Source organism: Gorilla gorilla, chromosome 15, assembly GCF_029281585.2.
Source record: "Gorilla gorilla gorilla isolate KB3781 chromosome 15, NHGRI_mGorGor1-v2.1_pri, whole genome shotgun sequence".
Classification (NCBI taxonomy): Eukaryota; Metazoa; Chordata; class Mammalia; order Primates; family Hominidae; genus Gorilla; species Gorilla gorilla.
In genome coordinates, this window is record NC_073239.2 from 18,799,708 (window position 1) to 18,823,938 (window position 24,231).

General features: G+C 36.2%; 1 protein-coding gene and 1 non-coding gene across 3 annotated transcripts in view; one reads left to right on the forward strand and one right to left on the reverse strand.

Annotated features, from left to right (window-relative positions):
• Positions 1 to 1,233: 1,233 nt before the first annotated feature.
• TTC6 (tetratricopeptide repeat domain 6) overlaps positions 1,234 to 24,231 on the reverse strand; it is a 234,749-nt gene continuing 211,751 nt past the window's right edge. For both annotated transcript variants that reach the window (XM_055360775.2, XM_055360774.2), the window contains exons 28-32: positions 20,130 to 20,340; positions 17,741 to 17,893; positions 16,721 to 16,891; positions 2,436 to 2,661; positions 1,234 to 1,950 (exon numbers count right to left, since the gene is read on the reverse strand). In XM_055360775.2, the coding sequence (XP_055216750.2) occupies positions 1,814 to 1,950; positions 2,436 to 2,661; positions 16,721 to 16,891; positions 17,741 to 17,893; positions 20,130 to 20,340 (898 nt within the window). In that variant the 3' untranslated portion in view covers positions 1,234 to 1,813. The remainder of the gene's footprint in view (positions 1,951 to 2,435; positions 2,662 to 16,720; positions 16,892 to 17,740; positions 17,894 to 20,129; positions 20,341 to 24,231) is intronic.
• On the forward strand, positions 16,176 to 16,283 carry LOC115930761 (U6 spliceosomal RNA). Its single transcript, XR_004067359.1, has one exon. It is a non-coding gene; the product is annotated as a U6 spliceosomal RNA (small nuclear RNA).

The following is a 24,231-nucleotide window of genomic DNA, read 5'->3' on the forward strand; positions in this document are numbered from 1 at the left end:
TGTCTGCATCTCATCTGTGGCTGGGGCAGAGATGAAAGGGCCTGAAGATAAGTGAGAGCAAGAGGATATGAAGCAGCTTATTAAATTAATCTGATTTACCAAGTGAAATAACTCACCAGGGATGACCTAATCCTCACATGGACCCACACACCATACCAAGAAAATTTTCCTGAAACAGTGTGAAGCATCCCACAGTGGCTTACAAATGAAAATCAACATTCTGGCTAAGCACAGTGGCTCACGCCCATAATCCCAACACTTTGGGAAGCCAAGATGGGAGAATCACTTGAGCCCAGGAGTTCGAGACAAGCCTGGCAATATAGCAAGACCCCGCCTCTACAAAAAATAAAAATTTAGCCAAGCATGGTGTTGCATGCCTGTAGTCCTAGCTACTTGGGAGGCTGAAGCAGGGTGATCACTTGAGCTGAGGAGATCGAGGCTACAGTGAGCTATGGTCATGCCACTGCATTCCAGCCTGGGCGACAGAGAAAGATCCTTCCTCTTAAAAAGAATTACTTAATTAACTAATTAAATAAAAAGCAACATTCTATTGTGAAAATCTGGTACATCAAACTAAAAACAAAGAAAGCTGAGTGGAGAGAAGTATTCTTTCCAAACGCCTGCTCACAGTGAACACAGGTCTCTGAGGAGATGGAGATGCACTGGAAGAATAAAACCAAGAAGGAAAACAAACCAAATGAAGCAAATATGAGTAAATTAAAAGTTAGGAAGCTGGGCCTGGCGCAGTGCCTCATGCCTGTAATCCCAGCACTTTGGGAGGCGGAGGCGGGCCGATTGCACAAGGTCGGGAGTTCGAGATCAGCCTGGCTAACATGGTGAAACCCCGTCTCTACTAAATACACAAAGTTAGCTGGGTGTGGTGGCACACGCCTGTAATCCCAGCTACTCAGGAGGCTGAGGCAGGAGAATCGCTTGAACCCGGGTGGTGGAGGTTGCAGTGAGCCAGGATAGCACCACTACACTCCAGTCTGGGCCAGAGTGAGACTCCGTCTCCAAAAAAAAAAAGGAAGAAGGAAGCCTTGCTGTTATCAGTGGGGCAAAGGGAAAGAGTTCTCTGGTTCATTCAAAGATTCCTCAGAGACACTCTATAAATAATTTTTAGTTGTTTTATTTTCACTCATCAACTCCTGCAATGCATGAATTATATACAAATTTTACATGTATTTATGATAGCTGCATTAAAGAGGCAGAGGGAACTATCTCAAGGAAACATGATGTCCAAAATCTTTATAGGTACTGTCCTAGAAGGCAGGCCACATGTAAAAGAGAAACACGTTTGTCTGTTGGAAGAATATAGGTATCAGGAAGAATATTGACCAGTATACATATTGTTTAAAGGAAAAGAGAAGGGTTGTACTTGAGTTCAGTTTTTCATAGTCATCAGTTTGTTTATTTTTAAATCTGTATACTGTTTAATACATTGTCAGCAAGGATTGATGAAAAGGTCAATGACACTTTTTCTACAATGTATAGTATTATTTCAAAAAGAATTAAAGAAAATATTTTAAATGTTAAGAAACATTCCTATTTAATTCCTTAAGAAACATTTTCCTTTAGATTCTGCAACCTTGGAAAAATTCAGTTATCGAGGTATTCCAAATATGCAGCAAATGATATATGTTTTATAATTAATGTATAACAAACATTTTATTAAAATGCATAGAAGGTTATATGGAAGATTAAGCATAACGAATACAATAATGAAAATGGTAGAACCTTTTAGACAACAAATACGTTTCCGTTTCAGAGAGAACAGCTGTGTAAACTACTATAGCAACCAAAGTCTATGTAATCATATAACTGAGGCATAGTCTTCAAGATCAAGTGCTTGGTTATAGTCAGCCATAGCTTCCTCAATCAGACCTATTTTACCACGAACTTTTGCTCTAAAATTATATACTAGAGCATCATTAGGCTTCAAAGACAGGGCTGCAAAAGAAAAAAAATCAAGATATATTTAAGTCAGCACTCAAAAAATAGTCTCTTTTTTTACAAAAAAAAATTTGATAAGAACTTTTAAAAAAATTAACTCAATGGATGAAATCAAGAACTTTAATACTTTTAATTTGAAAACACTTTTCTTCAAACAGAACTATTTAGTTAAATTAAAAATATTGAATCTTTCTAAGCAAACTAACTTGGGGAAACACAGTACAATGTCTTTCTTTGAAAGGTTGGCATTGTTTGTGTATAGTTTTGTAATAATTCCCTACATCTCAGTTTACCACAGCTTTAAGTTAAGACATTACATAAAGGAACCTATATCGATTATATTAATGACATGATATCTAAAAACACTAATTCTTATGTAAGTTTATCTAAATAAATAGACCTAATGATTTTCTTCTTTTGTAGCTTAAAAATAATCACTTCAACCACTGTAATCTTACCAAAATAATTACCAAAAGTTGTACCTTTATTAAGGTCTTCCTCAGCTAGTTCATATTGCTTTAAGCAGTAGTAGAAATGTGCTCTATTAAAATATACTGCAGCCCAAAAGGGACAGCTTTCAATTACATTTGCAAAATCTTCTTTTGCTTCTTCATATTTCTTTAATATTGTATTTGTAATAGCTCGATTCATGAGAACATATTCATTTTCTGGATCAAATTTTAAAGCTTTTGAGAAGTAGTCACTGGCCTACAAAATATGAAGATAATGATATATCTTAATTGGCAACTTACTATACAGAAATTTGAAGCACTTTTACTTTTAATTTTAAATTAAGGCCAGTGGCATACCAAGAGGTCAACAGAAGCATTTCATCCCAGGTACAGAGGTGCATTGTCTGCAGAGAATGTAAAAAGCTAAACCCAACCAAAAGTTGACCTGCTTTTTGTTATTACCATGTGTCAGCAATTCTAGACAATGTCAACGATATAATACTCCTGTTGGCTGGGTTAAAATGCTCCCACTGGCCAGGTGCGGTGGCTCACGTCTGTAATCCCAGCACTTTGGGAGGCCAAGACGGGTGGATCACCTGACGTCAGGAGTTCGAGACCAGCCTAGCCAACATGGGGAAACCCCATCTCTACTAAAAATACAAAAATTAGCTGGGCATGGTGGCAGGCACCTGTAATCCCAGCTACTCAGGAGGCTGAGGCAGGAGAACTGCTTGAACCTGGGAGGCAGAAGTTGCAGTGAGTGGAGGTCGCACCAGTGCACTCCAGCCTGGGTGACAGAGCAAGACTCCATCTCAAAAAAAAAAAAAAAACCTCCCACTGCCTGTTACCCCAAATCCCAGATCCCTGTATACAGCTAAAAAATGTTAAAGCATAAAATAGAAAAGAAGGCCACAACAACAGGATAAAATACAAATTAGAAAAGTAACACTTTGGTTTTTGTCATTGGTTCTGTTTAGGTGATGGATTACATTTATTGATTTGCATATGTTGAACCAGCCTTGCATCCCAGGAATGAAGCCAACTTGATCGTGTGTGGATAAGTTTTTTGATGTGCTGGATTCAGTTTGCCAGTATTTTATTGAGGATTGTCGCATCGATGTTCATCAGGGATATTGGCCTAAAAATTTCTTTTTTTTTTTTTTTGTTGTGTCTCTGCCAGGTTTTGATATCAGGATGATGCTGGCCTCATAAAATGAGTTAGGGAGGATTCCCTCTCTTTCTATTGATGGAAATAGTTTCAGAAGGAATGGTACCAGCTCCTCTTTGCACCTCTGGCAGAATTCGGCTGTGAATCCATCTGGTCCTGGATTTTTTTTGGTTGGTAGGCTATTAATTACTGCCTCAATTTCAGAACTTGTTAATGGTCTATTCAGAGATTCAACTTCTTCCTGGTTTAGTCTTGGGAGGGTGTATGTGTCCAGGAATTTATCCATTTCTTCTAGATTTTCTAGTTTATTTGCATAGAGGTGTTTATAGTATTTTCTGATGGTATTTTGTATTTCTGTGGGATTGGTGGTGTTATCCCCTTTATCATTTTTTTATTGTGTCTATTTGATTCTTCTCTCTTTTCTTGTTTATTAGTCTGGCTAGCTGGAGGCATCACGCTACCTGACTTCAAACTATACTACAAGGCTACAGTAACCAGGCATGGTACTGGTACCAAAACAGATATATAGACCAATGGAACAGAACAGAGGCCTCAGAAATAACACCACACATGTGCAATCATCTGATCTTTGACAAACCTGACAAAAACAAGTAATGGGGAAAGGATTCCCTATTTAATAAATGGTGCTGGGAAAACCGGATAGCCATATGCAGAAAGCTGAGACTGGATCCCTTCATTCCACCTTATACAAAAATTAACTCAAGATGGATTAAAGACTTAAATGTTACACCTAAAACCATAAAAACTCTAGAAGAAAACCTAGGCGATACCATACAGGACATAGGCATGGGCAAAGACTTCATGACTAAAACACCAAAAGCAATGGCAACAAAAGCCAAAATAGATAAACGGGATCTAATTAAACTAAAGAGCGTCTGCACAGCAAAAGAAACTATCATCAGAGTGAACAGGCAACCTACAGAACGGGAGAAAATTTTTGCAATCTATCCATCTGACAAAACGGCTAATATCCAGAATCTACAAAGAACTTAAATAAATTTACAAGAAAAAAACAAACAACCCCATCAACAAATGGGTGAAGGATATGAACAGACACTTCTCAAAAGAAGACATTTATGCAGCCAACAAACTTATGAAAAAATGCTCATCATCACTGGTCTTTAGAGAAATGCAAATCAAAACCACAATGAGATACCATCTCATGTCAGTTAAAATGGTGATCATGAAAAAGTCAGAAAACAACAGATGCTGGAGAGGATGTGGAGAAACAGGAATGCTTTTACACTGTTGGTGGGAGTGTAAATTAGTTCAACCATTGTGGAAGACAGTGTGGTGATTCCTCAAGGATCTGGAACCAGAAATACCATTTGACCCAGCAATCCCATCACTGGGTATATACCCAAAGGATTATAAATCATTCTACTATAAAGACACATGAACACGTATGTTTATTGCAGCATTGTTCACAATAGCAAAGACCAACCCAAATCCCCAACAATAATGGATTGGATAAAGCAAATGTGGCACATATACACCATGGAATACTATGCAGCCATGAAAAAGGATGGGTTCATGTCCTTTGCAGGGACATGGATGAAGCTGTAAACCATCATTCTCAGCAAAGTAACACAAGAAGAGAAAACCAAACACCGCATGTTCTCACTCATAAGTGGGAGCTGAACAATGAGAATACATGGACACAGGGAGGGGAACATCACACACCAGGGCCTGTCAGTGGGTTGGGGAGGGATATGTAAATGATGAGTTGATGGGTGTAGCAAACCCACATGGCACATTTACACCTATGTAACAAACCTGCGTGTTGTGCACATGTACGCCAGAACTTAAACTATAATTTTTTAAAAAAGTAAACAAGAAAAAAAAGAAGAAAGAAAAGTAACACTTTGTGTACAAAAACAAAGTAAGAGCTCAACCACAAGGGAATTTTCAAAATAAGGTTCTAAGACATACAAAGAGAGATAGAAACTCAGTTACACCATAAAAAGGCATAAAAAAGAGAGGAAATATCAGCTTGTTGAAAAGACCAAAGACTCAAGATTATTCACAACTCATCTTCGATCTGAAAGGGACCCTCAAGTTAGTCTGCAAAACGGTATTGGAGTACTGGTCCAAGAACCATTTGCTAGAGCTCTGCAAGTACCAAAATTGAGAATAAACAATAAGTAACTTTTATAGCATTTTGACATGGCTATGACATCCCAGCACTTGATCACATTTCTAGTAATTTGTTTTTATTGGGTTTTAGCAATGTATATTGATTTACAATATACTACAATTTTTTTAACTGGCCTTTCACCACAAATAGTTGAGATGCTGATTAGACATCCTGCTAATCAACTTAGAAATCTCTAACTCCCTGATGGATGAAAACCTGGCTCCTACTTTAAAACCTACCTTGAAGAGAGAGTCACTTTTCACAGTATAGCTTGCCACTCGCCAATTACTTAACACTCAACTTTTTCCCAAACACAGTCTGGCTTCTATTTCCCCCTATTCCATGAATTCTGTTGTTGCTAAAGTTGCAGATGTCCTCAAGCCTAATGGACACGTTCTAGTTATTGTCTTCCATGACATTTCCGTGGCATGGACACATTTGGTCTCTCCTTCCTTCTTAAAATTCTCTCTGTCACTGAACTATTTTCCTCTATGTTCCCCGAAGATCTGTCCTCTATTCACTTCCATCATGGGTGATATGGAACACTGATTGCACAGTGGCTGGGAGCCCAGACCATAGAGTCAGATTGCTGGGTTTACATCCTGCCTCTTCTTTGGGTGAGTTACTAAAACTCTATTTGCATCAGTTTCCTCATCTATAAAACAAAGGTAACAAATAAAACTCCACTTCCAGTGTTGATGTGAGGGTTAAGTGAACTAATATGTAACATACTGAGAACAATATGCAGAAAATAATAAGGACTCAATCAATTATTACTTATATATCATGTTTTTCCCAGTGTCTATACATGGAGAGGGAACATCACCTTTAGGCAATACTCCATGAACTTTGCTTCCTCTTAATTAGGTAATTAGCTCAAGATGTAAAATCCATCTCATCCCTGGGACAGGTTGGGGGGAGGGGGGACAGAATTGACATCCTTCTGTGAAGAGTTTGAAGAGGATTCACTCCTGAAGAGAAGGCTGCACCCACAGTTCTCAGAAATGAGTCAAGGGAAAGACTCCAAGCCAGGCCAAGACTTTCTTCCTAAAGTAATTTAGACTTCATTTTAATTCACCAATAAATTATCAATAAAGAAGACACAATTATACATCACAAGGCATACCTTCAATCATGTAAAAGCAAATTCTTTTTCTCAGGTAAGAGAAAAGAACTTTGAACTGTGTAACTTTCTACTATAGCTTCCAAATATATTACTTAGAAAATGAAACCTATAAATTTAATGAGGTTACTTGAAGTATCAGAATATTAACTAAGAAGCAGTTAGAGGCTAAAGGTATCTACCACAACAGATGGTCTTGATTTTTTAATAATTGGTCTAATGCCCTTATGTTGTAATTAATTAAAAAGCAGATCCAGTTATTTTTTAATGTCACCTGTAGTTCATAATGTATGCAAGTAGCACATCCAACTGTGGTTTAAGATCATTAAATCACATTAAGTGGTTATCATTAAGTCACTAAAGATAAAAGAAGCCAGATTACATACATTTTTTTAACCCTCTAGAGTTTATTAGATCAGATGAGGGACCCTTCCTCCTAGCCTAAGTCTTACCTCCATTATAGTAAGAAATAAGGGGATGAGGGTAGAGGGTGACAGGGAATAGAAGCCATTTTCTCTACGAAGGAGGCTCAAAGCATACTAGAATAGCTGAACACCTGTTCCCAAAGCCTGCTAGTCTCTGGAGGGAGTGTGCACTGTAAAGCTCAGGCATACAGTATATCAAGTCAAAGGATGGGACATATTTTAGATGAAATATATGCCCAGATAATTTGTCTATACTTTGGAGGGAATAGAGTTATACTTAAAAAAAAATTTAAACCACACTTTAGATCTAACCAAATACTTTTCTACATGATGCCCATATAGTAATCAAAGACAAATGAGTGAAAAAGGTGAAGATCTCCCTTTCATGCAGATCTTAAACATCTATGGAAATAGAAAATTGCCCTGGGAATTTTATTTGCCTTGATCACATTAAGTAACTACAATGCACATAAACATTTCTAGGATCCAGCCAGAGAGTGATCTGAGTTTGGTCAAGTTAGAGACAATTGATCTTTGAGCAATTGTCTTTACTGACAGGATAGATGTAAAACTGACAGGATTAGATGACATTAGCTTAAGGATGTAAGAAAGAGAAAGTTATGGTTGACTCTGACATTTCTATTCAAGTGACTTTATGGAAGATGACAACTCGAATTGAGAGAGGATTTACATGAAGAAAGCTCGGCTGAGGATAATGGATGGAGAGATCAATTCAGAATGGGCTTTAATGAACTTGTAAAATATCCAGTTTTAGCAACTCTTAAATATGGGTTAGGAGCTCAGAAGAAAGAAGGAGGGTTTCAAGTAGTGTAAGTCATGAGAATAAATGGACTTTCTGAGCAGAGAAATGTAGAGATAAGAGGGCAGGGTGTGATTCCTGCCCCTTAGCAGCTTACAGAGTTAGGAGATAGAGATCAACACAGAAACAACTGCATGACATAAAGCAGTATTGAATCCATATAGAGAGAATTATATACAAAGCAAGAAAGGCTCAAGATCTCATTTTGAAATTTAAAACTACAAACCTCAAATGAGGACTTAATGTTGTTACACTCTAATATGTTCATCTTACCACTTTCTAACACAATTATTTAACATTTTCTCTCTTCTCTTTAAAACTTCTAGCCATCTTGTCTTTCTTTCTTAACCATTCACTCCCACTGTTAACTGGTGAATAATACTTGTATCCATGGAGAAAATATAATCAATAGATAGGATTACATACTATCAAAATCTACATTCAACTGTGCCCAAACCCTCTGCCTTCCCTAATGACATAATGGGTAGTGTGTTCTGCTCCCATCAAGGGCCACATCTGCAACTTCCAAACTCTTAACTTCATCAAATTCTCAAAGATTTTGATCCTAATTATCCCTGACACTCTCATTTACCAAAAATTTACTAGTTTATTCTTATTAACATTGGAGCATAAATTGGTATCTCTCATCTTAAAGACACACACACACACAAAAAACCTCTTACCCTCAAAGTCTCAAAGACAATTTAAAAAATCACCAGGAAAAAATAGTATTTCTACAATGAAAAGTAAAATTATAACATTTCACACCACACTCACCCTGCCATGGACACCACTGGTGCTTACACACCCAGCCCAGTGGCCTAAAGATTGACCTTCCCAGCCTACCGCCCTCACTGCCAGTGCCTATGCGCCCTGTCAGGAGTGCAAAGACTGGCCGCCCAGGAAAAACCACTGCCTGCAATGGCCCCCATGTGCTTCCTCAGGGCCTGAGGACTGGACTGCCTGGCATCACCATTTCCAGCAAAGCTTCACCACAGTGTCCACAAATAACCACAGCCTAAGCCACCAAGGAACTCACAGACACCACTGATGTTGATTACAGATGAAGTAATCATATGGAGACTATAATACTCTCTGGTGCCCACCCAGAACCAAAGCCAAAGTACCCTATTCAACTCACTTTATAGATATATCTACAGAAAAAAGTCTTTCCCTATGGAAGCCACTTAATAAAATTGGAAGAAGTGATGGTTACACCAGATGAGCAGATATCAATGTAAGGACACAAGAAACATGAAAAAGCAAAGAAATACACCTCAAAAGGAGTGCAATAAATCTCCAGTAGCAGACCCCAAAGAAAAGAAATTTTGTAAAATGTTTGAAAAAGAATTCAAAATATTGACCTTAAAGAAATTTAGAACAAAAGAACACAGATAAACAATATAAAGAAATAAAAAAAAATTCACGATTTAGATGAGAAATCAAACAAAGATAGATATCATAAGAAAATAACCAAAAGAAATCATGGAACTGAAGAATTCAATGAATGCAATAAAAAAATACAATCAAGACATTCAACAATAGACTAGGTAAAATAGGAGAAATAATTCCTAAACTTGAAGACAGGTCTTTAGAAATGACCTAGTCAGACAACAATAATAAAAAGAATAAAAATGAATGAAGAAAGCTTACATCATATATAGGATACCATCAAGTGAATAAATATTCAATTTTGGGAGTTCAAAAGAAAAGAAAAAGTCATAGAAAACCTATTCAGTAAAATAATAACTGAAAAGTTCCCAAATATTGGAAGAGATATACATATAGATACAGGAAGCTCAAATGTCCCCAGATAGATTCAACCCAAAAAGGCCCTCTCTGAGGCACATTATCATCAAACTGTCAAAAGTCTAAGACAAAGAGAGTTTTAAAAACACCAAAAGCATCAAGTCACATATAAAGGAATTTCTGTCAGACTAACAGCTGATTTCTCCACAGAAATCCTATAAATCAGGAGAGAATTTGATGATATATTCAAAGTGCTGGGGGGTGGGGGAGAAGAACTGTTAGGCAAGAATACTATACCCATAAGTTATTGTTCAAAAATGATGGAGAAATAGTCTTTCCCAGACAAACAAAGACTGAGGAAATTCATCACCATGAGACCAGTCCTACAAGAACTGCTTAAGAGATTTTTACATCTGTCAGCCAAAAGACAATATCCACCATCATAAAAAATACACTAAAATATAAAACTTACTGAAACAACAGACACACAAAGGAGAAGGTGAAAGGAATCAAATGGTATCATTATAGAAAGCTGCCAAATTTTATTATCAAAGATAAGCAATAAGAAAGAAAAAAAAGGAACAAATATAGAAAACAATAAGAAAACAACAAAATGACAGAAATAAGTCCTTACCTGTTGAAAGAACTCAGAATGTGACCAGTTTAAATTTCCCAATTAAAAGATATAGACTGACTGAATGGATAATAAAACAAGATGCAACTATATGCTGGCTACAAGAAACACATTTCACCCATTAAGGACACACATGACTGAAAGTTAAGAGATGTAAAAAGATATTTCCTACAAAACAGAACCCAAAAGAAGGAGCTATATCAGACAAAACAGACTTCAAGTTAAAAAACATAAGAAGAGACAATGTCATTATATAATGATAAAGAGATCAGCTCAGCCAGAAATATAACAATTGTAAATATATATGCATCAAACACTTGAACACCCAGATATATAAAGCAATTATTATAGGTAAAGAGAGAGAGCTAGACCCATTCATAATAAAACAATAGTTGGAGACTTCAACACCTCACTCAGCATTGGACAGATTATCTAGACAGAAAATCAACAAAGAGACAGCAGACTTAAACTGCACTATAGACCAAATGAATCTTACAGACATTTATAGTACATTTCATCCAACAGCTGCAGAATACTCCTCCTTTTATTTTTATTTTTTTTTTTTGATGGAGTCTCACTCTATCACCAGGCCAGAGTGCAGTGACACAATCTCAGCTCACTGCAACCTCCGCCTCCCAGGTTCAAGTGATTCTCCTGCCTCAGCCTCCTGAGTAGCTGGGACTACAGGTATGCACCACCACACACAGCTAATTTTTGTATTTTTATTAGAGGTGGGGTTTCACCATACTGGCCAGGATGGTCTTGATCTCTTAACCTCGTGATCTGCCCACCTCGGCCTCCCAAAGTGCTGGGATTATAGGCATAAGCCACCGCGCCTGGCCAGAATATCCATTCTTATCAGTACATGGAATATTCTCCAGGATAGGCCACATGTTAAAACACAAAATGAGTCTCAACAAATATTAAAAATCAAAATCATATCAAGTATCTTCTCAGACCACAAGGGAATAAAACATCAACAACAAGAGAAGCTTTGGAAATTAAATAGGCAAATGAAAATTAAATAATGTGCTCCCGAACAACCATTGGGTCAATAAGGAAATTCAGAAGGAAATCAAAACAATTCTTGAAACAAATGAAAATGGAAACACAACATACCAAAACCTATGAAATGCAGCAAACCTAAGAGGGACGTTTATAGAGTTGAATGCCTACATCAAAAAAGTAGAATAATTTCAAATAAACAATGTAATAATGCACCTCATAAAACTAGAAAAGCAAGAACAAGCCAAGCCCAAAATTAGTAAAAAAAAAAAAAAAAAGAAAGAAAAAGAAAAGAAATAATAAATATCAGAGCAGAAATAAAGACTTAAGAAATATAAAACAGCAATAAAATGAAGTTATATTTTTGTAAAGATAAACAAAACTGATAGCTAGACTAACTAAAAAATGAGAGAAAAGACCCAAATAAACAAAACTGAGAAAACTGGGTATCCATTTGCAGAAGAAAGAAACTAGACCCCGTCTCTCCTTATGTACAAAAGTCAATTCAAAACGGATTAGACTTAACTGTAAAACCTGAAATTATAAAACTACTAGAAGAAAACATTGTGGAGATGGTTCAAGACATTGATTAATATGGCACAGGTTTTTCGAGAGTTAAGACCACAAAAGCACAGGCAACAAAAGCAAAAACAGACAAGTGGGTTTATATCAAGCTAAAAAAGCTTCTGCATAGGAATGGCAATAATCAACAGGGTGTAGAGAAAACCTACAGAATAGGAGAAAGTATTTGCAAATTATTCATCCAATGAGGAATTAATAACCAGAATATATAAACAACTCAAACAACAGCAACAAAAAAAAATCTCATTCCTATTAAAAAGTGGGCAAATGATCTGAAAAGACATACAGACGGCCAACAGATCTATAAAAAAAAAAGTTGAACATCACTAACCATCAGAGAAGTACAAATCAAAACCACAATAAGATATTATCTCACCTCAGTTAAAATGGCTATTGTCCAGAAAAAAGCAAACAAAGAAAAACACACACAAAAAAACACGTCTGGCAAGAATACAGAGAATCGGAGCTCTAGTACACTAACGGTGAGAATGAAAATTAGTAGAGCTATTATGGAAAACTGTATGAAGGTTCCTCAAAACAATAGAACTATCATATGATCCAGCAATTCCATTGCTGGGTATATATCCATAACAAAGGAAATCAGTATATTGAAGAAATATTTGCACTCCCAGGTTTGTCCCAGAACTATTCACAATAGCCAAGATATGGAATCACCCTAAGTGTCCATCAGCAGGTGAACAGATAAAGAAAATGTATTACATATATGCAATGGAATACTATTGTGTCATTAAAAAGAATAAAATCCTATTATTTGCAGCAACATGGGTGAGCATAGAGGACATTATGGTAAGTGAGATAAGCCAGGTACAGAAAGACAACACATGTTCTTGCTCATATTTGGAGGCTTAAAAAAAACAACTTTGTCTCATAAACAGAGAGAGTAGAATGATGGTTACAATTGGCTGGGAGGGGTGGGCAAGGGGATGAAGACAGGTTGGTTAATGGGAACAAAAATACAGTTATATGGAAGAAATATGTTCTAGTATTTGATAGCACAGCAGGGTGACTATAGTTATAATTTATTGTATATTTCAAAATGGCTAGAAGATTTGAAATATTCTCATCATAAAGAAATGATAAATGAGGTGATGCATATTCCAATTACTTTGATTTCATCATTACACATTGTATGCACATATCAAAATATCACATGTGCCCCATAAATATGTACAATTAGTATGTATCAATAAAAAATATAACATTTTGAAATAAAATGATTTTGAAAAAAATTCATTAAAAAAATCTATTTTAGAAAAAAATTTTTAAGGAAGCAATTGCTGTCAAGAAAAAATGAATCAGAAATACAGGAACCCAGAAAAGAGGTGACCAGGAAAAAATGGCATGGAAATAGGATAGAACTAGAAAAATAAAATAAAAACGAAATCTGACTTATGAGGCCCACAGGTATAACAGGTATCTCAGGAAACAGTATAAAGATTTAGGAAAAATACAAAAGAAAAACAAAGAAAATGAAACAGACATTAAGAAATAAAAAAATTAAGAATAAATCAAAATTAAGGAATATATGACATCTATATAATTGGTATCCCCAGTGAAGAAAATCAGAACAATGAAACAGAAAAAAAAAATGTTAACTGAATTCAACAACACTTATCTGAAATCTATGTACTGAAAACATATACTGTGTACTTGATAAATTTAACCTGCAGCGGTCAACTCTAAGGCACACCTTGGTAAAACTTTTCCCTTAAAAAAAAATGTGGTTATCTTGACAAAAAAGAGCAAGTTGCTTTTAAGAAAAAGAAAATCCGTTTTGCATCATGCTTCTTGACACCAACATATACCACCAGAAAAGAAAGCAGCACTTACAAGACACTCAAGGAAAGAAAAACGAGTCAAGGAGCCATGCTGTCTTAAGGTATAAAATAGGCTACAGGCAAACAGCTATCAACATGCAAAACTCCAAGGAATATTGTTCTCAGGAGCCCCTCCTTAGAACTCTACCAGAGGACTAATTTCAGACAACCAAGAAATTATTGTGGGGAAGGGGAGTTTGGCAAATAGTCTGGTGATGAGAACTGAATATATTTAACTGAAGAACTAAGACTAAAATGTGCAATAAGGGTAACAAAATAATACATAAATATTAAATCTTCAGGCAGTGTAGAAATAATAAAACTTACAACAAAACGGGAGAATTAATTTATGTGCTGCCCAAGTGAACCCACAGTAACTATTCGTTTGGATTTCCCCAAGTGTCAGCCCTTGCCTTGCAATATCTATTGTCACCAGCTTCCAGCCTGGAATCCTCTGTTCTTTCCCCTACTTAGACTTCCTTCAAGACCATCCCTATGATGTGATTATCTAACTCACCTTAATTCGTACCAATTTTTACACCCAAGAGACTGTGGAAACTAAGTTTATGTGACAAGCTGACATAATAAGCTCAAGTATATTTAAGAATATGAGGATAAACTTTTTTAAAAAAATTACTAAAATTGAATAATGAATGAGAGAGAGGAGGAGTTTACAGGGTAATTTTATTGTTGTTCATAGTAGAGAAACTAAACTAAGAGTATTAACGTTATTTTTATAAAGATAATCACTACAACAAAACTATAAACCTTCCTAAATATCACAAAAACTGAAAAAAGCCAAAAAATAAAAAACCAGAGAGTGAAATACTTTCAAAATACCTTTAACATAAACACACTTGCATTACATAAAATAACAGAACTAAGATCAAATGTATTGATCATGCCAAAATTAAATGGGCTTAACTTGCCTATTAAAAGAAAAATATTTTCAAATTAGCTCTCAAAGTAAAATCCGATTCTATACGGTATAAAAGAGACATACCAAAAACAAAGGATTTTAAAACTTGAAAATAAAAGGAAAAGCAAAGGAATACCAGGCAAAGCAAATCAGAAGGTCTCAGAGGTCACGATCCTCATATCACACAAAGGAGAATTTGTTCCACAGAGTATTAAAAGAAACAAATGAGGAAATCTGTAGTGCTGAAGGCTATAATTCATAATGCATATATATTAGGTATAAATATCTATACACGAAATAATGTAGCAGCAATTTTCACAAAGCAGGCATTACAAGAGATGTAAAGAGAAATATATAGGAACCCTCTAATAACAGGATACTTGAATAAATCTCTCAGTCCAAGATAAACCAAGTGAAAAAAAAGTATGAATGTAAACTAATTAATAACATAGACTTCATAAATGTAGACTTAAATCCACATCCTGATAGTAGATACCCTTTCTTAGGAATGACCCTGACATATTCAAAACAATGTTTTTATATTAGACTTCATTAAAACTCAATAAATTCCAGAATGTAGAAAATATAAATGTCCTTCCATCTGGTTAAATGCTCTGTTAATTTATTCTTTAGTCAAATGGGAAATAGAAATTACAGGTGGAAAATCTGGGGAAAACATTAATAAAACCATTTCAGTATATACTTAACACTACTGAAATGTACACTTAAAAATGGTTGAGATGGTAAAGTTTATGTTATGTGTATTTCACCAGAGCTAAACAAGCAAACATTACAGAGCCAAATGTGTGGAATGCTGCCAAAACAGTACTTGGGTAAAAGGCATACTTTTAATAACTTATTACAATATAAATGAAAGGGTGAAAATAAATTAATTAAGCTTCCAACTCAAAAAGATAAAGAATAACAAGATAAATTGAAGGGAAGCAGAAAAAAGAGTGACTATAAATAAAAAGCAAAAATTTAAAAATAAAGAGTTTGAATCATGTAAATACATTATGATTCAAATGAAATAAATTCAAAAAATAGAAAATATCATCATCTAATGACCCAACATTTTTGTTTCAGACATTATGAATTGAAGTCCAAAGAGATTAAGTTGTCACACAAAACCAGAACTAAAATCCAAGTCTTCTTATTCCCAGTCCAGTGCTCCCATGGCAGAAATTTGGAAAAAGTATAAATTAAGGTGAGTTAGATAATCATAAGGAGGGTCTTGAAGGAAGTCTAAGTGGGGGAAAGAACAGAGGATTCCAGGCTGGAAGTTAGTGACAATAGATATCGCAAGGCAAGTCCTCACACTTGGGGAAGTCCAAAAGGATGTTTACTGGATGCTCACTTCGGCCAACATATACACTAAAATTGGAACAATACACAGAGGGTTAGCAAGCCCCCTGTGCAAGGATGACATGCAAATTCATGAAGCGTTTCATATTTTTCAGGGAAAGAAGGATAAAATATCAAGGAGCATGAGAAAACTTTTGGTGCTGATAGATATGTTTATTATCTTTATTGTAGTGATGATTTTGCAGGTGTACACATATGTCAAGACATCAAATCGTACATTTTAAATATGTGCTATTTGTTGTATGTCAATTATGTCTCAATAAGATTCTAGAAAGACATTTATTATGATAAAATATAAAAGAAAAAAATGTTTACAAGTGTTGATGATAATGAGGAGAATAAATCCATAGAGGCATAAATATTTAATGGATAAATTAGAAACATTCTTATGAAAGATAACATTTTAAATAAAAGACGTAATAGCCAATGCATTATTAGCCTGAGATTGTATGAATTATATTTTGAAGCTATATATAATAAAGAAAGCATTCCATGTCAAAAAGAAAGCATTAAGTAAAACTCACATTACCTGGGAAAACTGCCTGTGGTGAAAGTAGATATTTCCTGCATTAAAGTAAGCCAGCGAGTACTTGGGGTTTAGAGAAATTGCATCTTGGTAGTCTTTCATTGCATTCTGTTTGTGGCCCATAAACTCATGAATCACCCCACGATTTGTTAAGAATTCTGCTGTAGTACTGATCTGCAGTATAACATTATGATTATTTAACATTGGGGAATAGTATTTACCTCTGATGTCATGTCTGCCAAAATGAACATTAGGGAATCTACTTGTGGGAAATGAGTAATTTTATAGTGCATGTAAAACTCCAGTAGAACAAATATTTTGAGAAAGGAGTTGGTATGAAGTTGGTTTAGTGTCAACACTTTGTTGATTTGGTTGCAATAAAACAAATAATCTTAGTGTTTTTTCACTCAGTTCCTTTCCAAGGAATAGACAAAGTGGAAAAGCTTATCTGTTTAGCTGTTAAGCTAGAGAATAAATTAAATTGAATAGTTAACAGGCTTATTTGTCCTATGTAGTAGCAATTATCTTTCAGTTCTTTCCTTTTACTCATCTCAAACACTACAACATCTGCCCAAATCTACAGAATCAAAACCCAAAAGCTAGAAGTAAAGAAGAGTTTCTGTCACTGCATTCAACATGAGATTTTTACTTGTCATTTCACTACAGGAAGATTCTGGGGATTTACATTGTTCTCTCTTTAGTTCCTTCAAACATAGAACATTATTTTATGTTATGCATTCACTTTGTATTACAAAATAATATTGATGTCCCATGAAAGTATAAAGCGTATTTACTGAAAGCGATCAACATTTATCAGAACTTTGGGGTTTTAGTGCATTTTGGTTATAAAATTGGCAAGCCATAACTCTTTACCCTAGGGATCACTTGGGTTAAAAAAAAAATACAAAACATTATTTTCTCCATAAGTCGCTTTAAAAAGCTAACAGAGAACTTCTTACTTGAACCTATTCATTGACAGTGTTAATTTATGCTAATAATAATATAATCTAAGATGGTTTTTACCTTCATGGCAGCATTAATATCCTGCATTGCAGCAAAATTATTACCCATCTGAAGACAGACCACAGCTCTTCCTTCATAGGCTAGGTAGTTCTTTGGATCAGTATCTATGGCAATGGTAAAGTGGTTCCAAGCTTTCTGGAATTTTCCTTGGGCCTAAAATAATTTTCCAGTTACACGAAGTAGGAAATACTCCATAACATGACAAACGTTTATGATTCTGACTCCATCAAATAAAACCTTTAGTAAGGGTATATTTATGCCATGCTAAATCTAAGTTCTTTCAAACCAGAAAGTAGGCATACTGAATGCATACTGTGGCTGCATTCAGTTGACTAATTACCTCTGAGTATTTATGATGAAATTTTAATTAATTAAAATAAATTTAACTTCAGAGTCATCTCCTGTACCAATCCTGGACAACATAAAATCATAGCCACCATGTGAAACGCCAGTGGTTTTTACTAACACAGAAAAATTCGCATTGAGCTGCACACACATAAGGAGGGATTGTATTTATTTGGTTGGCACTGAATCTCCAGTTATAGATAATATATACATAATATACATAATAAAATAAATATGTATTGAATAATAAATTAAGAAACTAATGGTGTAAAACATATTCTGATAAATCACGCCAGCATCTGGAGTTTTAGTATCACTATACGTATTCCATGGAAAATACATGCAAATCTACCAAGCTTCTGTTTATACCAACTGGAAAAGAAAGAAAAAGGTCAGGAGAGGGGCACTGTTAACAGAACGATGTCAGAGTGCTTCCTAGAGAAGACCAGCTGGCAACTAAATGCCTCCACAGGAAGGCAGTGAGTTAATAAATTCAGTACAGTCTGGAGTCTGTCTTTTTTTCTGATGGGCTAAAAAAACCCATCTTGCCAGATCTCGGAAGCTGACTCACTTTAACCAAGCTGAGCCTAGGGACTCTCATATAAAAGTAAAAAGAAATACAACTGTTAAGGGAACAAGACCCTGTTTCCTGACCATCAAATCTTCTCTCTCTGGGTAAACCATTTGTAAATCCACACTGTCAACACAAGCTCATTTAATAAACAAGGAATCAGGCAAATTGAGATTAGATTATTAGGATATTAAATAGCAAACTGCCTCACAGTAAGATCTCTGTCATCTGCTCCAGACCACATCTGTTGTGCTCATTTCTATATTTCTAGTGCTAGGCAAATAGTAAGGGAATCTGTAAGTATTTGTTGAACAAACTGTTGCTCTTTCCCTGGACAGAACTCAGATGGGCCTAACTCTCCTTTTGCAGTCCTCCTTCCTGACTCAATTCTTTACACTCCTGTGCTTTTCAATTCTTTTTCAGGTTGCTATACACCCAGTGAGATCTTCATAAAATGCAAATTTGATGTCACTTCTCCTATTAATGCAATTCACATTTTTAACTGGACCATAAGGCCTTTAACTCCAGCCTCATCTCATGCCCTGCTCCCTTTGCCCATAACATTCCATTCACTTGGGCCCTCGTCTCTTTCTTACAAGACTTTCTGATGGGCTGGTTCCACTTTACGGAACACTGTATCCTAGCCACGGCCCCTGCTTTCACACCTCAACATTGTTAATTTCTCAAAAAACTTTCTCTCACCTCTCAAACAAAGCTAGGTTATTTTTCTACAAGTTATACTAAAACTCATCCTTTTCCTTTGTTGCACTTATCATGATTATAATCAATTATTCATACGATTAATTGTTTGATGCCTATCTCTCCACTGGGTAGTAAACTCTGCAAGAAGAAGGAAGCATAATCTTGTTCAATGCTATATCCCTAGGCCTAGAGCAGTTTCCGTTCTACATTTAGTGCTCAGTTAATGTCTGTTGAATGCAATGAATGATGATGATCTTAACACATTTCACTGGATTGCAGTCAGCTCTAGCTGCCTTGGAAATCCCTCTCTTTAAATGGACTTTGCAAATTTCTACTGTGATCCAGTAATGGCTAATTTTCTTCCCTTTAGCTTTCCACTAATGCAACAGGACAAAACCTGTGGGGCCTAGGTATATAAGCTAGTAAAATAAATGTTACCCAGGTTCTTATAGATGAACTTCATCAGGCAAATTTTAAAAGTTGTTTGTAAGTGAGGAGGAAGGTAGGGAGGGGTGCAGACATAAAGGAAGCTCAGGTTCAAAAGACTTTCATCTAACCAGCCTACCAGCTCCCCAGGCTGATCCAGATCCAGGCAGTCTCTCTATAACTAACTAAACCCCTGCTCCCACTGCTACTCTGGAACCTAAAAGTAAAGAAAAGGTAAATGTTCATAACCAAAGAAATAACATATACTCCCATTGCCAGGAAAGAGCCAAATATATTATTTCTCCCCAAAACATGCTTTTAATGCTCAAAATGTTGCTATATTACCTGCAAATTATAGCCAAAACTAATTCTGGCTTTTATGTATGCTGGATTAATATGCAGTGCTTTCAGAAAGTCTTTCTGTGCTTGCTTGGTGGCTTCATCATGACCGTATTCCATGTAAGAATTTCCCCGTCCAACATAAGCATCCAGAAAACATGGGTTAATTTTAAGAGCCCAGGTAAAGAAATTGACAGCTTCTTCAAACTCATTAATTCTGCAAATAAATAAAAATATTGACGCCTTCTGGTGAACTGATGCATTCTGGTGACATATACAATGTTTTCCTATAACTGACTTTTCCATAAAGATTTGAATTGACTCATTAAAAAATCTCCATTTCTATTACCCATTGTAGGAGGTAGGCACATAAGTCCATATGACCTAAGGAAGTGTGACAGGTCCTTTGAAGATTTTGGTAAAAGGAAAGATGGCAAGAAAGGGTCATTTTCATAGCAGAATGTGACGGGATGATATTCTGGATCTTTTTCAAGTTATTAAAGTCCACATGGCATTCTTAAATCTGTTTTTAACAGGTATCAATTACCAGTATAGAAAAACATATGCTACTATTGATGAAATGTACTTTCGAAATTAGATTAAACTTATTTATATGTATTTAATATTTCCTTATACAATGAAAACAGCCAGATTTTCATCACATGGGAGTCCTTCCATCAGATCTCCTATAAAGGCAGGCCATTTCACTGTGGACACCAGGAGAGGAGGGGAGAGAAAAAAGTAAAATGCATTTTATTTATCAACTTGTGAACGTATTTGGCTAAATGATAACTCTCTCTATCCTCCCTGATTACTCTCTCGTGGTGGAGGTTAAGGCTGTTAAAGGCATCAAATATTTGTTCATGGGCATATAAAGTCACTTCTCCATTTCATATGCATATCTAATAATAATATTTAGTTTCAATTAACATGGAGAGAGTCTAGGATTTTTGAAAATGGAATGGAATAAGGATACTAGCAACTAGCAGTGTTTACTTACCAGGTACTGTGCTAAATACTTAACATATGGTATTTCCTTTAATACTTCCAACAATTCTGTAAGCTAGTTATAATTATCTACATTTTACATATGAAAGGAAAATTATGGCACAGAAAAGTTTGCACACAGGTAATGGCATAGTAACTACCATACTATGTTTGCACAGAGAAAATATCTGAGGTTCATGTAAGCCTTACTCCAAAATCCATGCTTTTCCACACAGCCACCTCTACCACACATTCTGCACCTATTATATACCTGTGGTTGGTGCACAAGAACCAGTGAGCTGGTATCTCAACAAGGTAGCCAGAAGAAAGTCTTGGAGTTTAGATTTGAGCCTGAACATGCAAATTAATATTAACTTTTCAAGGTTGTTATGAGGAACAGATAAGAACATGTGAAGAACACCTAGCACAGAAACATTCACCCAATAAAGATTATATCTTCCTTCCATTCTCTTCATTACTTCTCAAACAGGTTTCAAGTTTTAGTAAGATGTATCACTACTTTGCCCATTTTTCCTTTATAAAATACATGGAGCCCAGGATAAACTGTTCCAGAAATTATCATCTTCTAGAGGTTACTCAAGAGTATCTCTTAAACCAGTGATTCCCAAACTACCCCTTCCTTCATGAAAGTTGCCCCAGGTTCCACCTACACTATCATTTACTAAATATTTTCTTTTAAGTCAACTTATTTTTTTTACTTAACTAAATTTATTTTTAAAAGCAAATTAATTTAAATACCATAAGTTGAAAAATTATCTCATGCCATAAATAAAATAATAAGCTAAAATGATAAGCTTGGAGCTGGATACTTTATTCTGCAGAAAACAGCCTGAGTGCTGCACCATTGATTACAAAGTTTTTAAAGACTAGCTCTGGCCGGGCACGGTGGGTCACGCCTGTAATCACAGCACTTTGGGAGGCTGAGGTGGGTGGATCATGAGGTCAGGAGTTCCAGACCAGCCTGGCCAACATGGTGACACCCCGTCTCTACTGAAAATACAAAAATTAGCCAAGTGTGGTGGCAGGCCCCTGTAGTCCCAGCTACTTGGGAGGCTAAGACAGGAGAATCACCTGAAACTGGAAGGCGGAGGTTGCAGTGAGCTGAGATCATGCCACTGCACTCCAGCCTGGGCAACAAAAGCGAAACTCCATCTCAAAAAAAAAAAAAAAAAAGACTAGCTCTTAGCTGAGACATTCTCCTTGATGTGTTCAGAAGGTTTGAGAAAGAATTCATTTTGAAACTGAAAGGCAATTCAGTTTCTCACAATGTGATACAGTATTTTTTTAATGCTTGTCCAGGCCATGAAAAATAACAGGTACATGCAATACTTGCTCCATGTTTTCCCAAATGTGGTGCAACAGGTGTTCTTCTAGAAGATCACACAACAATCCACAGTGAAGCATTAAGAAAGCTTGCTTCTGATGTTACAAGCAAGCAAAGGTTAACATCCACATATGGGAATCAGATGCTGCCTTTTGAGTTACTCGGACAACACAAGGTCACTTTCCTCAAGTAGTATACAATGAAATTGTGCTCTCTTTCCTAATAATTGGCACTATTTAAGAAGTAAAAGTCAGGCCGGGCACAGTAGCTCATGTCTGTCATCCCAGCACTTTGGGAGGCCAGGACAGGTGGATCACCTGAGGTCAGGAGTTCAAGACCAGCTTGGCCAACATGGTGAAACCCCTTCTCTACTAAAAGTACAAAAAACTAGCCAGGCATGGTGGTATGCACCTGTAGTCCCAGCTACTTAGGAGGCTGAGTCATGAGAATTGCTTGAACCCCGGAGGCAAAGGTTGCAGTGAGCCAAGATCATGCCATTGTACTCCAGCCTGGGCAACAGAGTAAGACTCCATCTCAAAAAAAAAAAGAAAAGAAAAAAGAAAGAAGAAGGAAAGAAGAAGAAAGAAGAAGAAGAAGAGGAGGAGGAGGAGGAGGAAGAAGAAGAAGAAGAAGAAGAAGAAGAAGAAGAAGAAGAAGAAGAAGAAGAAGAAGAAGAGGAGGAGGAAGAAGAAGAAGAAAAGAAGAAGAAGAAGAAGAAGAAGAGGAGGAGGAGGAGGAGGAAGAAGAAGAAGAAGAAGAAGAAGAAGAAGAAGAAGAAGAAGAAGAAGAAGAAGAAGAAGAAGAAGAAGGAGGAGGAGGAGGAGGAGGAGGAGGAGGAGGAGGAGGAGGAGGAGGAGGAGGAGGAGGAGGAGGGGAGGAGGAGAAGAAAGAAGAAGGAAGAAGAAGAAGAGGAAGAAGGAAGAAGAAGAAGAGGAAGAAGAAAGAAGAAGAAAGAATAAGAGGAAGAAGAAGAAGAGGAAGAAGAAGAGGAAGAGGAAGAGGATGAGGATGAAGAGGAAGAAGAGGAGGAGGAGAAGGAGGAGAAAGAAGAAGAAGAAGAAGAAGACCACTTTGCCTTTCCAAGTGCCTTCTCACTATAGTATAACAATAATTCCTTATCAGGAATAATAGTCATTCTGTGTAAAATGCATTTAGTTGACAGGTTTTGTTGTGTTTAGTATTTCTATCTGTGGGTAGTGAAGCATTTACTTATGATGCATACCTACGGTGACCATGTCAATGGACATTTCCAGGGAAATCCCCTTCTCTCATATTCTCCACCAAATTCATTGAAATGCCCCTAGTAATACTGACATCCAAATTGCATCATACACCCTGGCCCCTCTTACCCAGTGAAATTAAAAATCCTTTGTGAGTACATATTCTAATATACGGTTTATGAAATACAATCTTGCCTTCTGTATAGCCTAACCCATTAGAAAAATGAGGCAGCGAACTGAAGCTCACCACGTCATATAAGTTGTGAATTACCAAATGGCAGTGATTGAAGCTATTTTTCTGTACCCATCAAGTTATCAGCACTAATGCTTAATGAGCAGCTAGTCTGTTCAGACCCAGTAAATGATCACTAAATCTTAAAGCTGAAAAGAGATCTTGAAAGACAGCTAGCAAGCTCCTCAAAGCCGATAGTGACTAAAATCAAGTCCAGGGAGGTGAAAGTGCTGAAAATCAGAGGCTTCCCAGCCTCCTGCACCAACAGACCAGGAAAAAAAAATGAGCAGATGCCACTGTAGAAACAGTAATTTCATCTCTGAA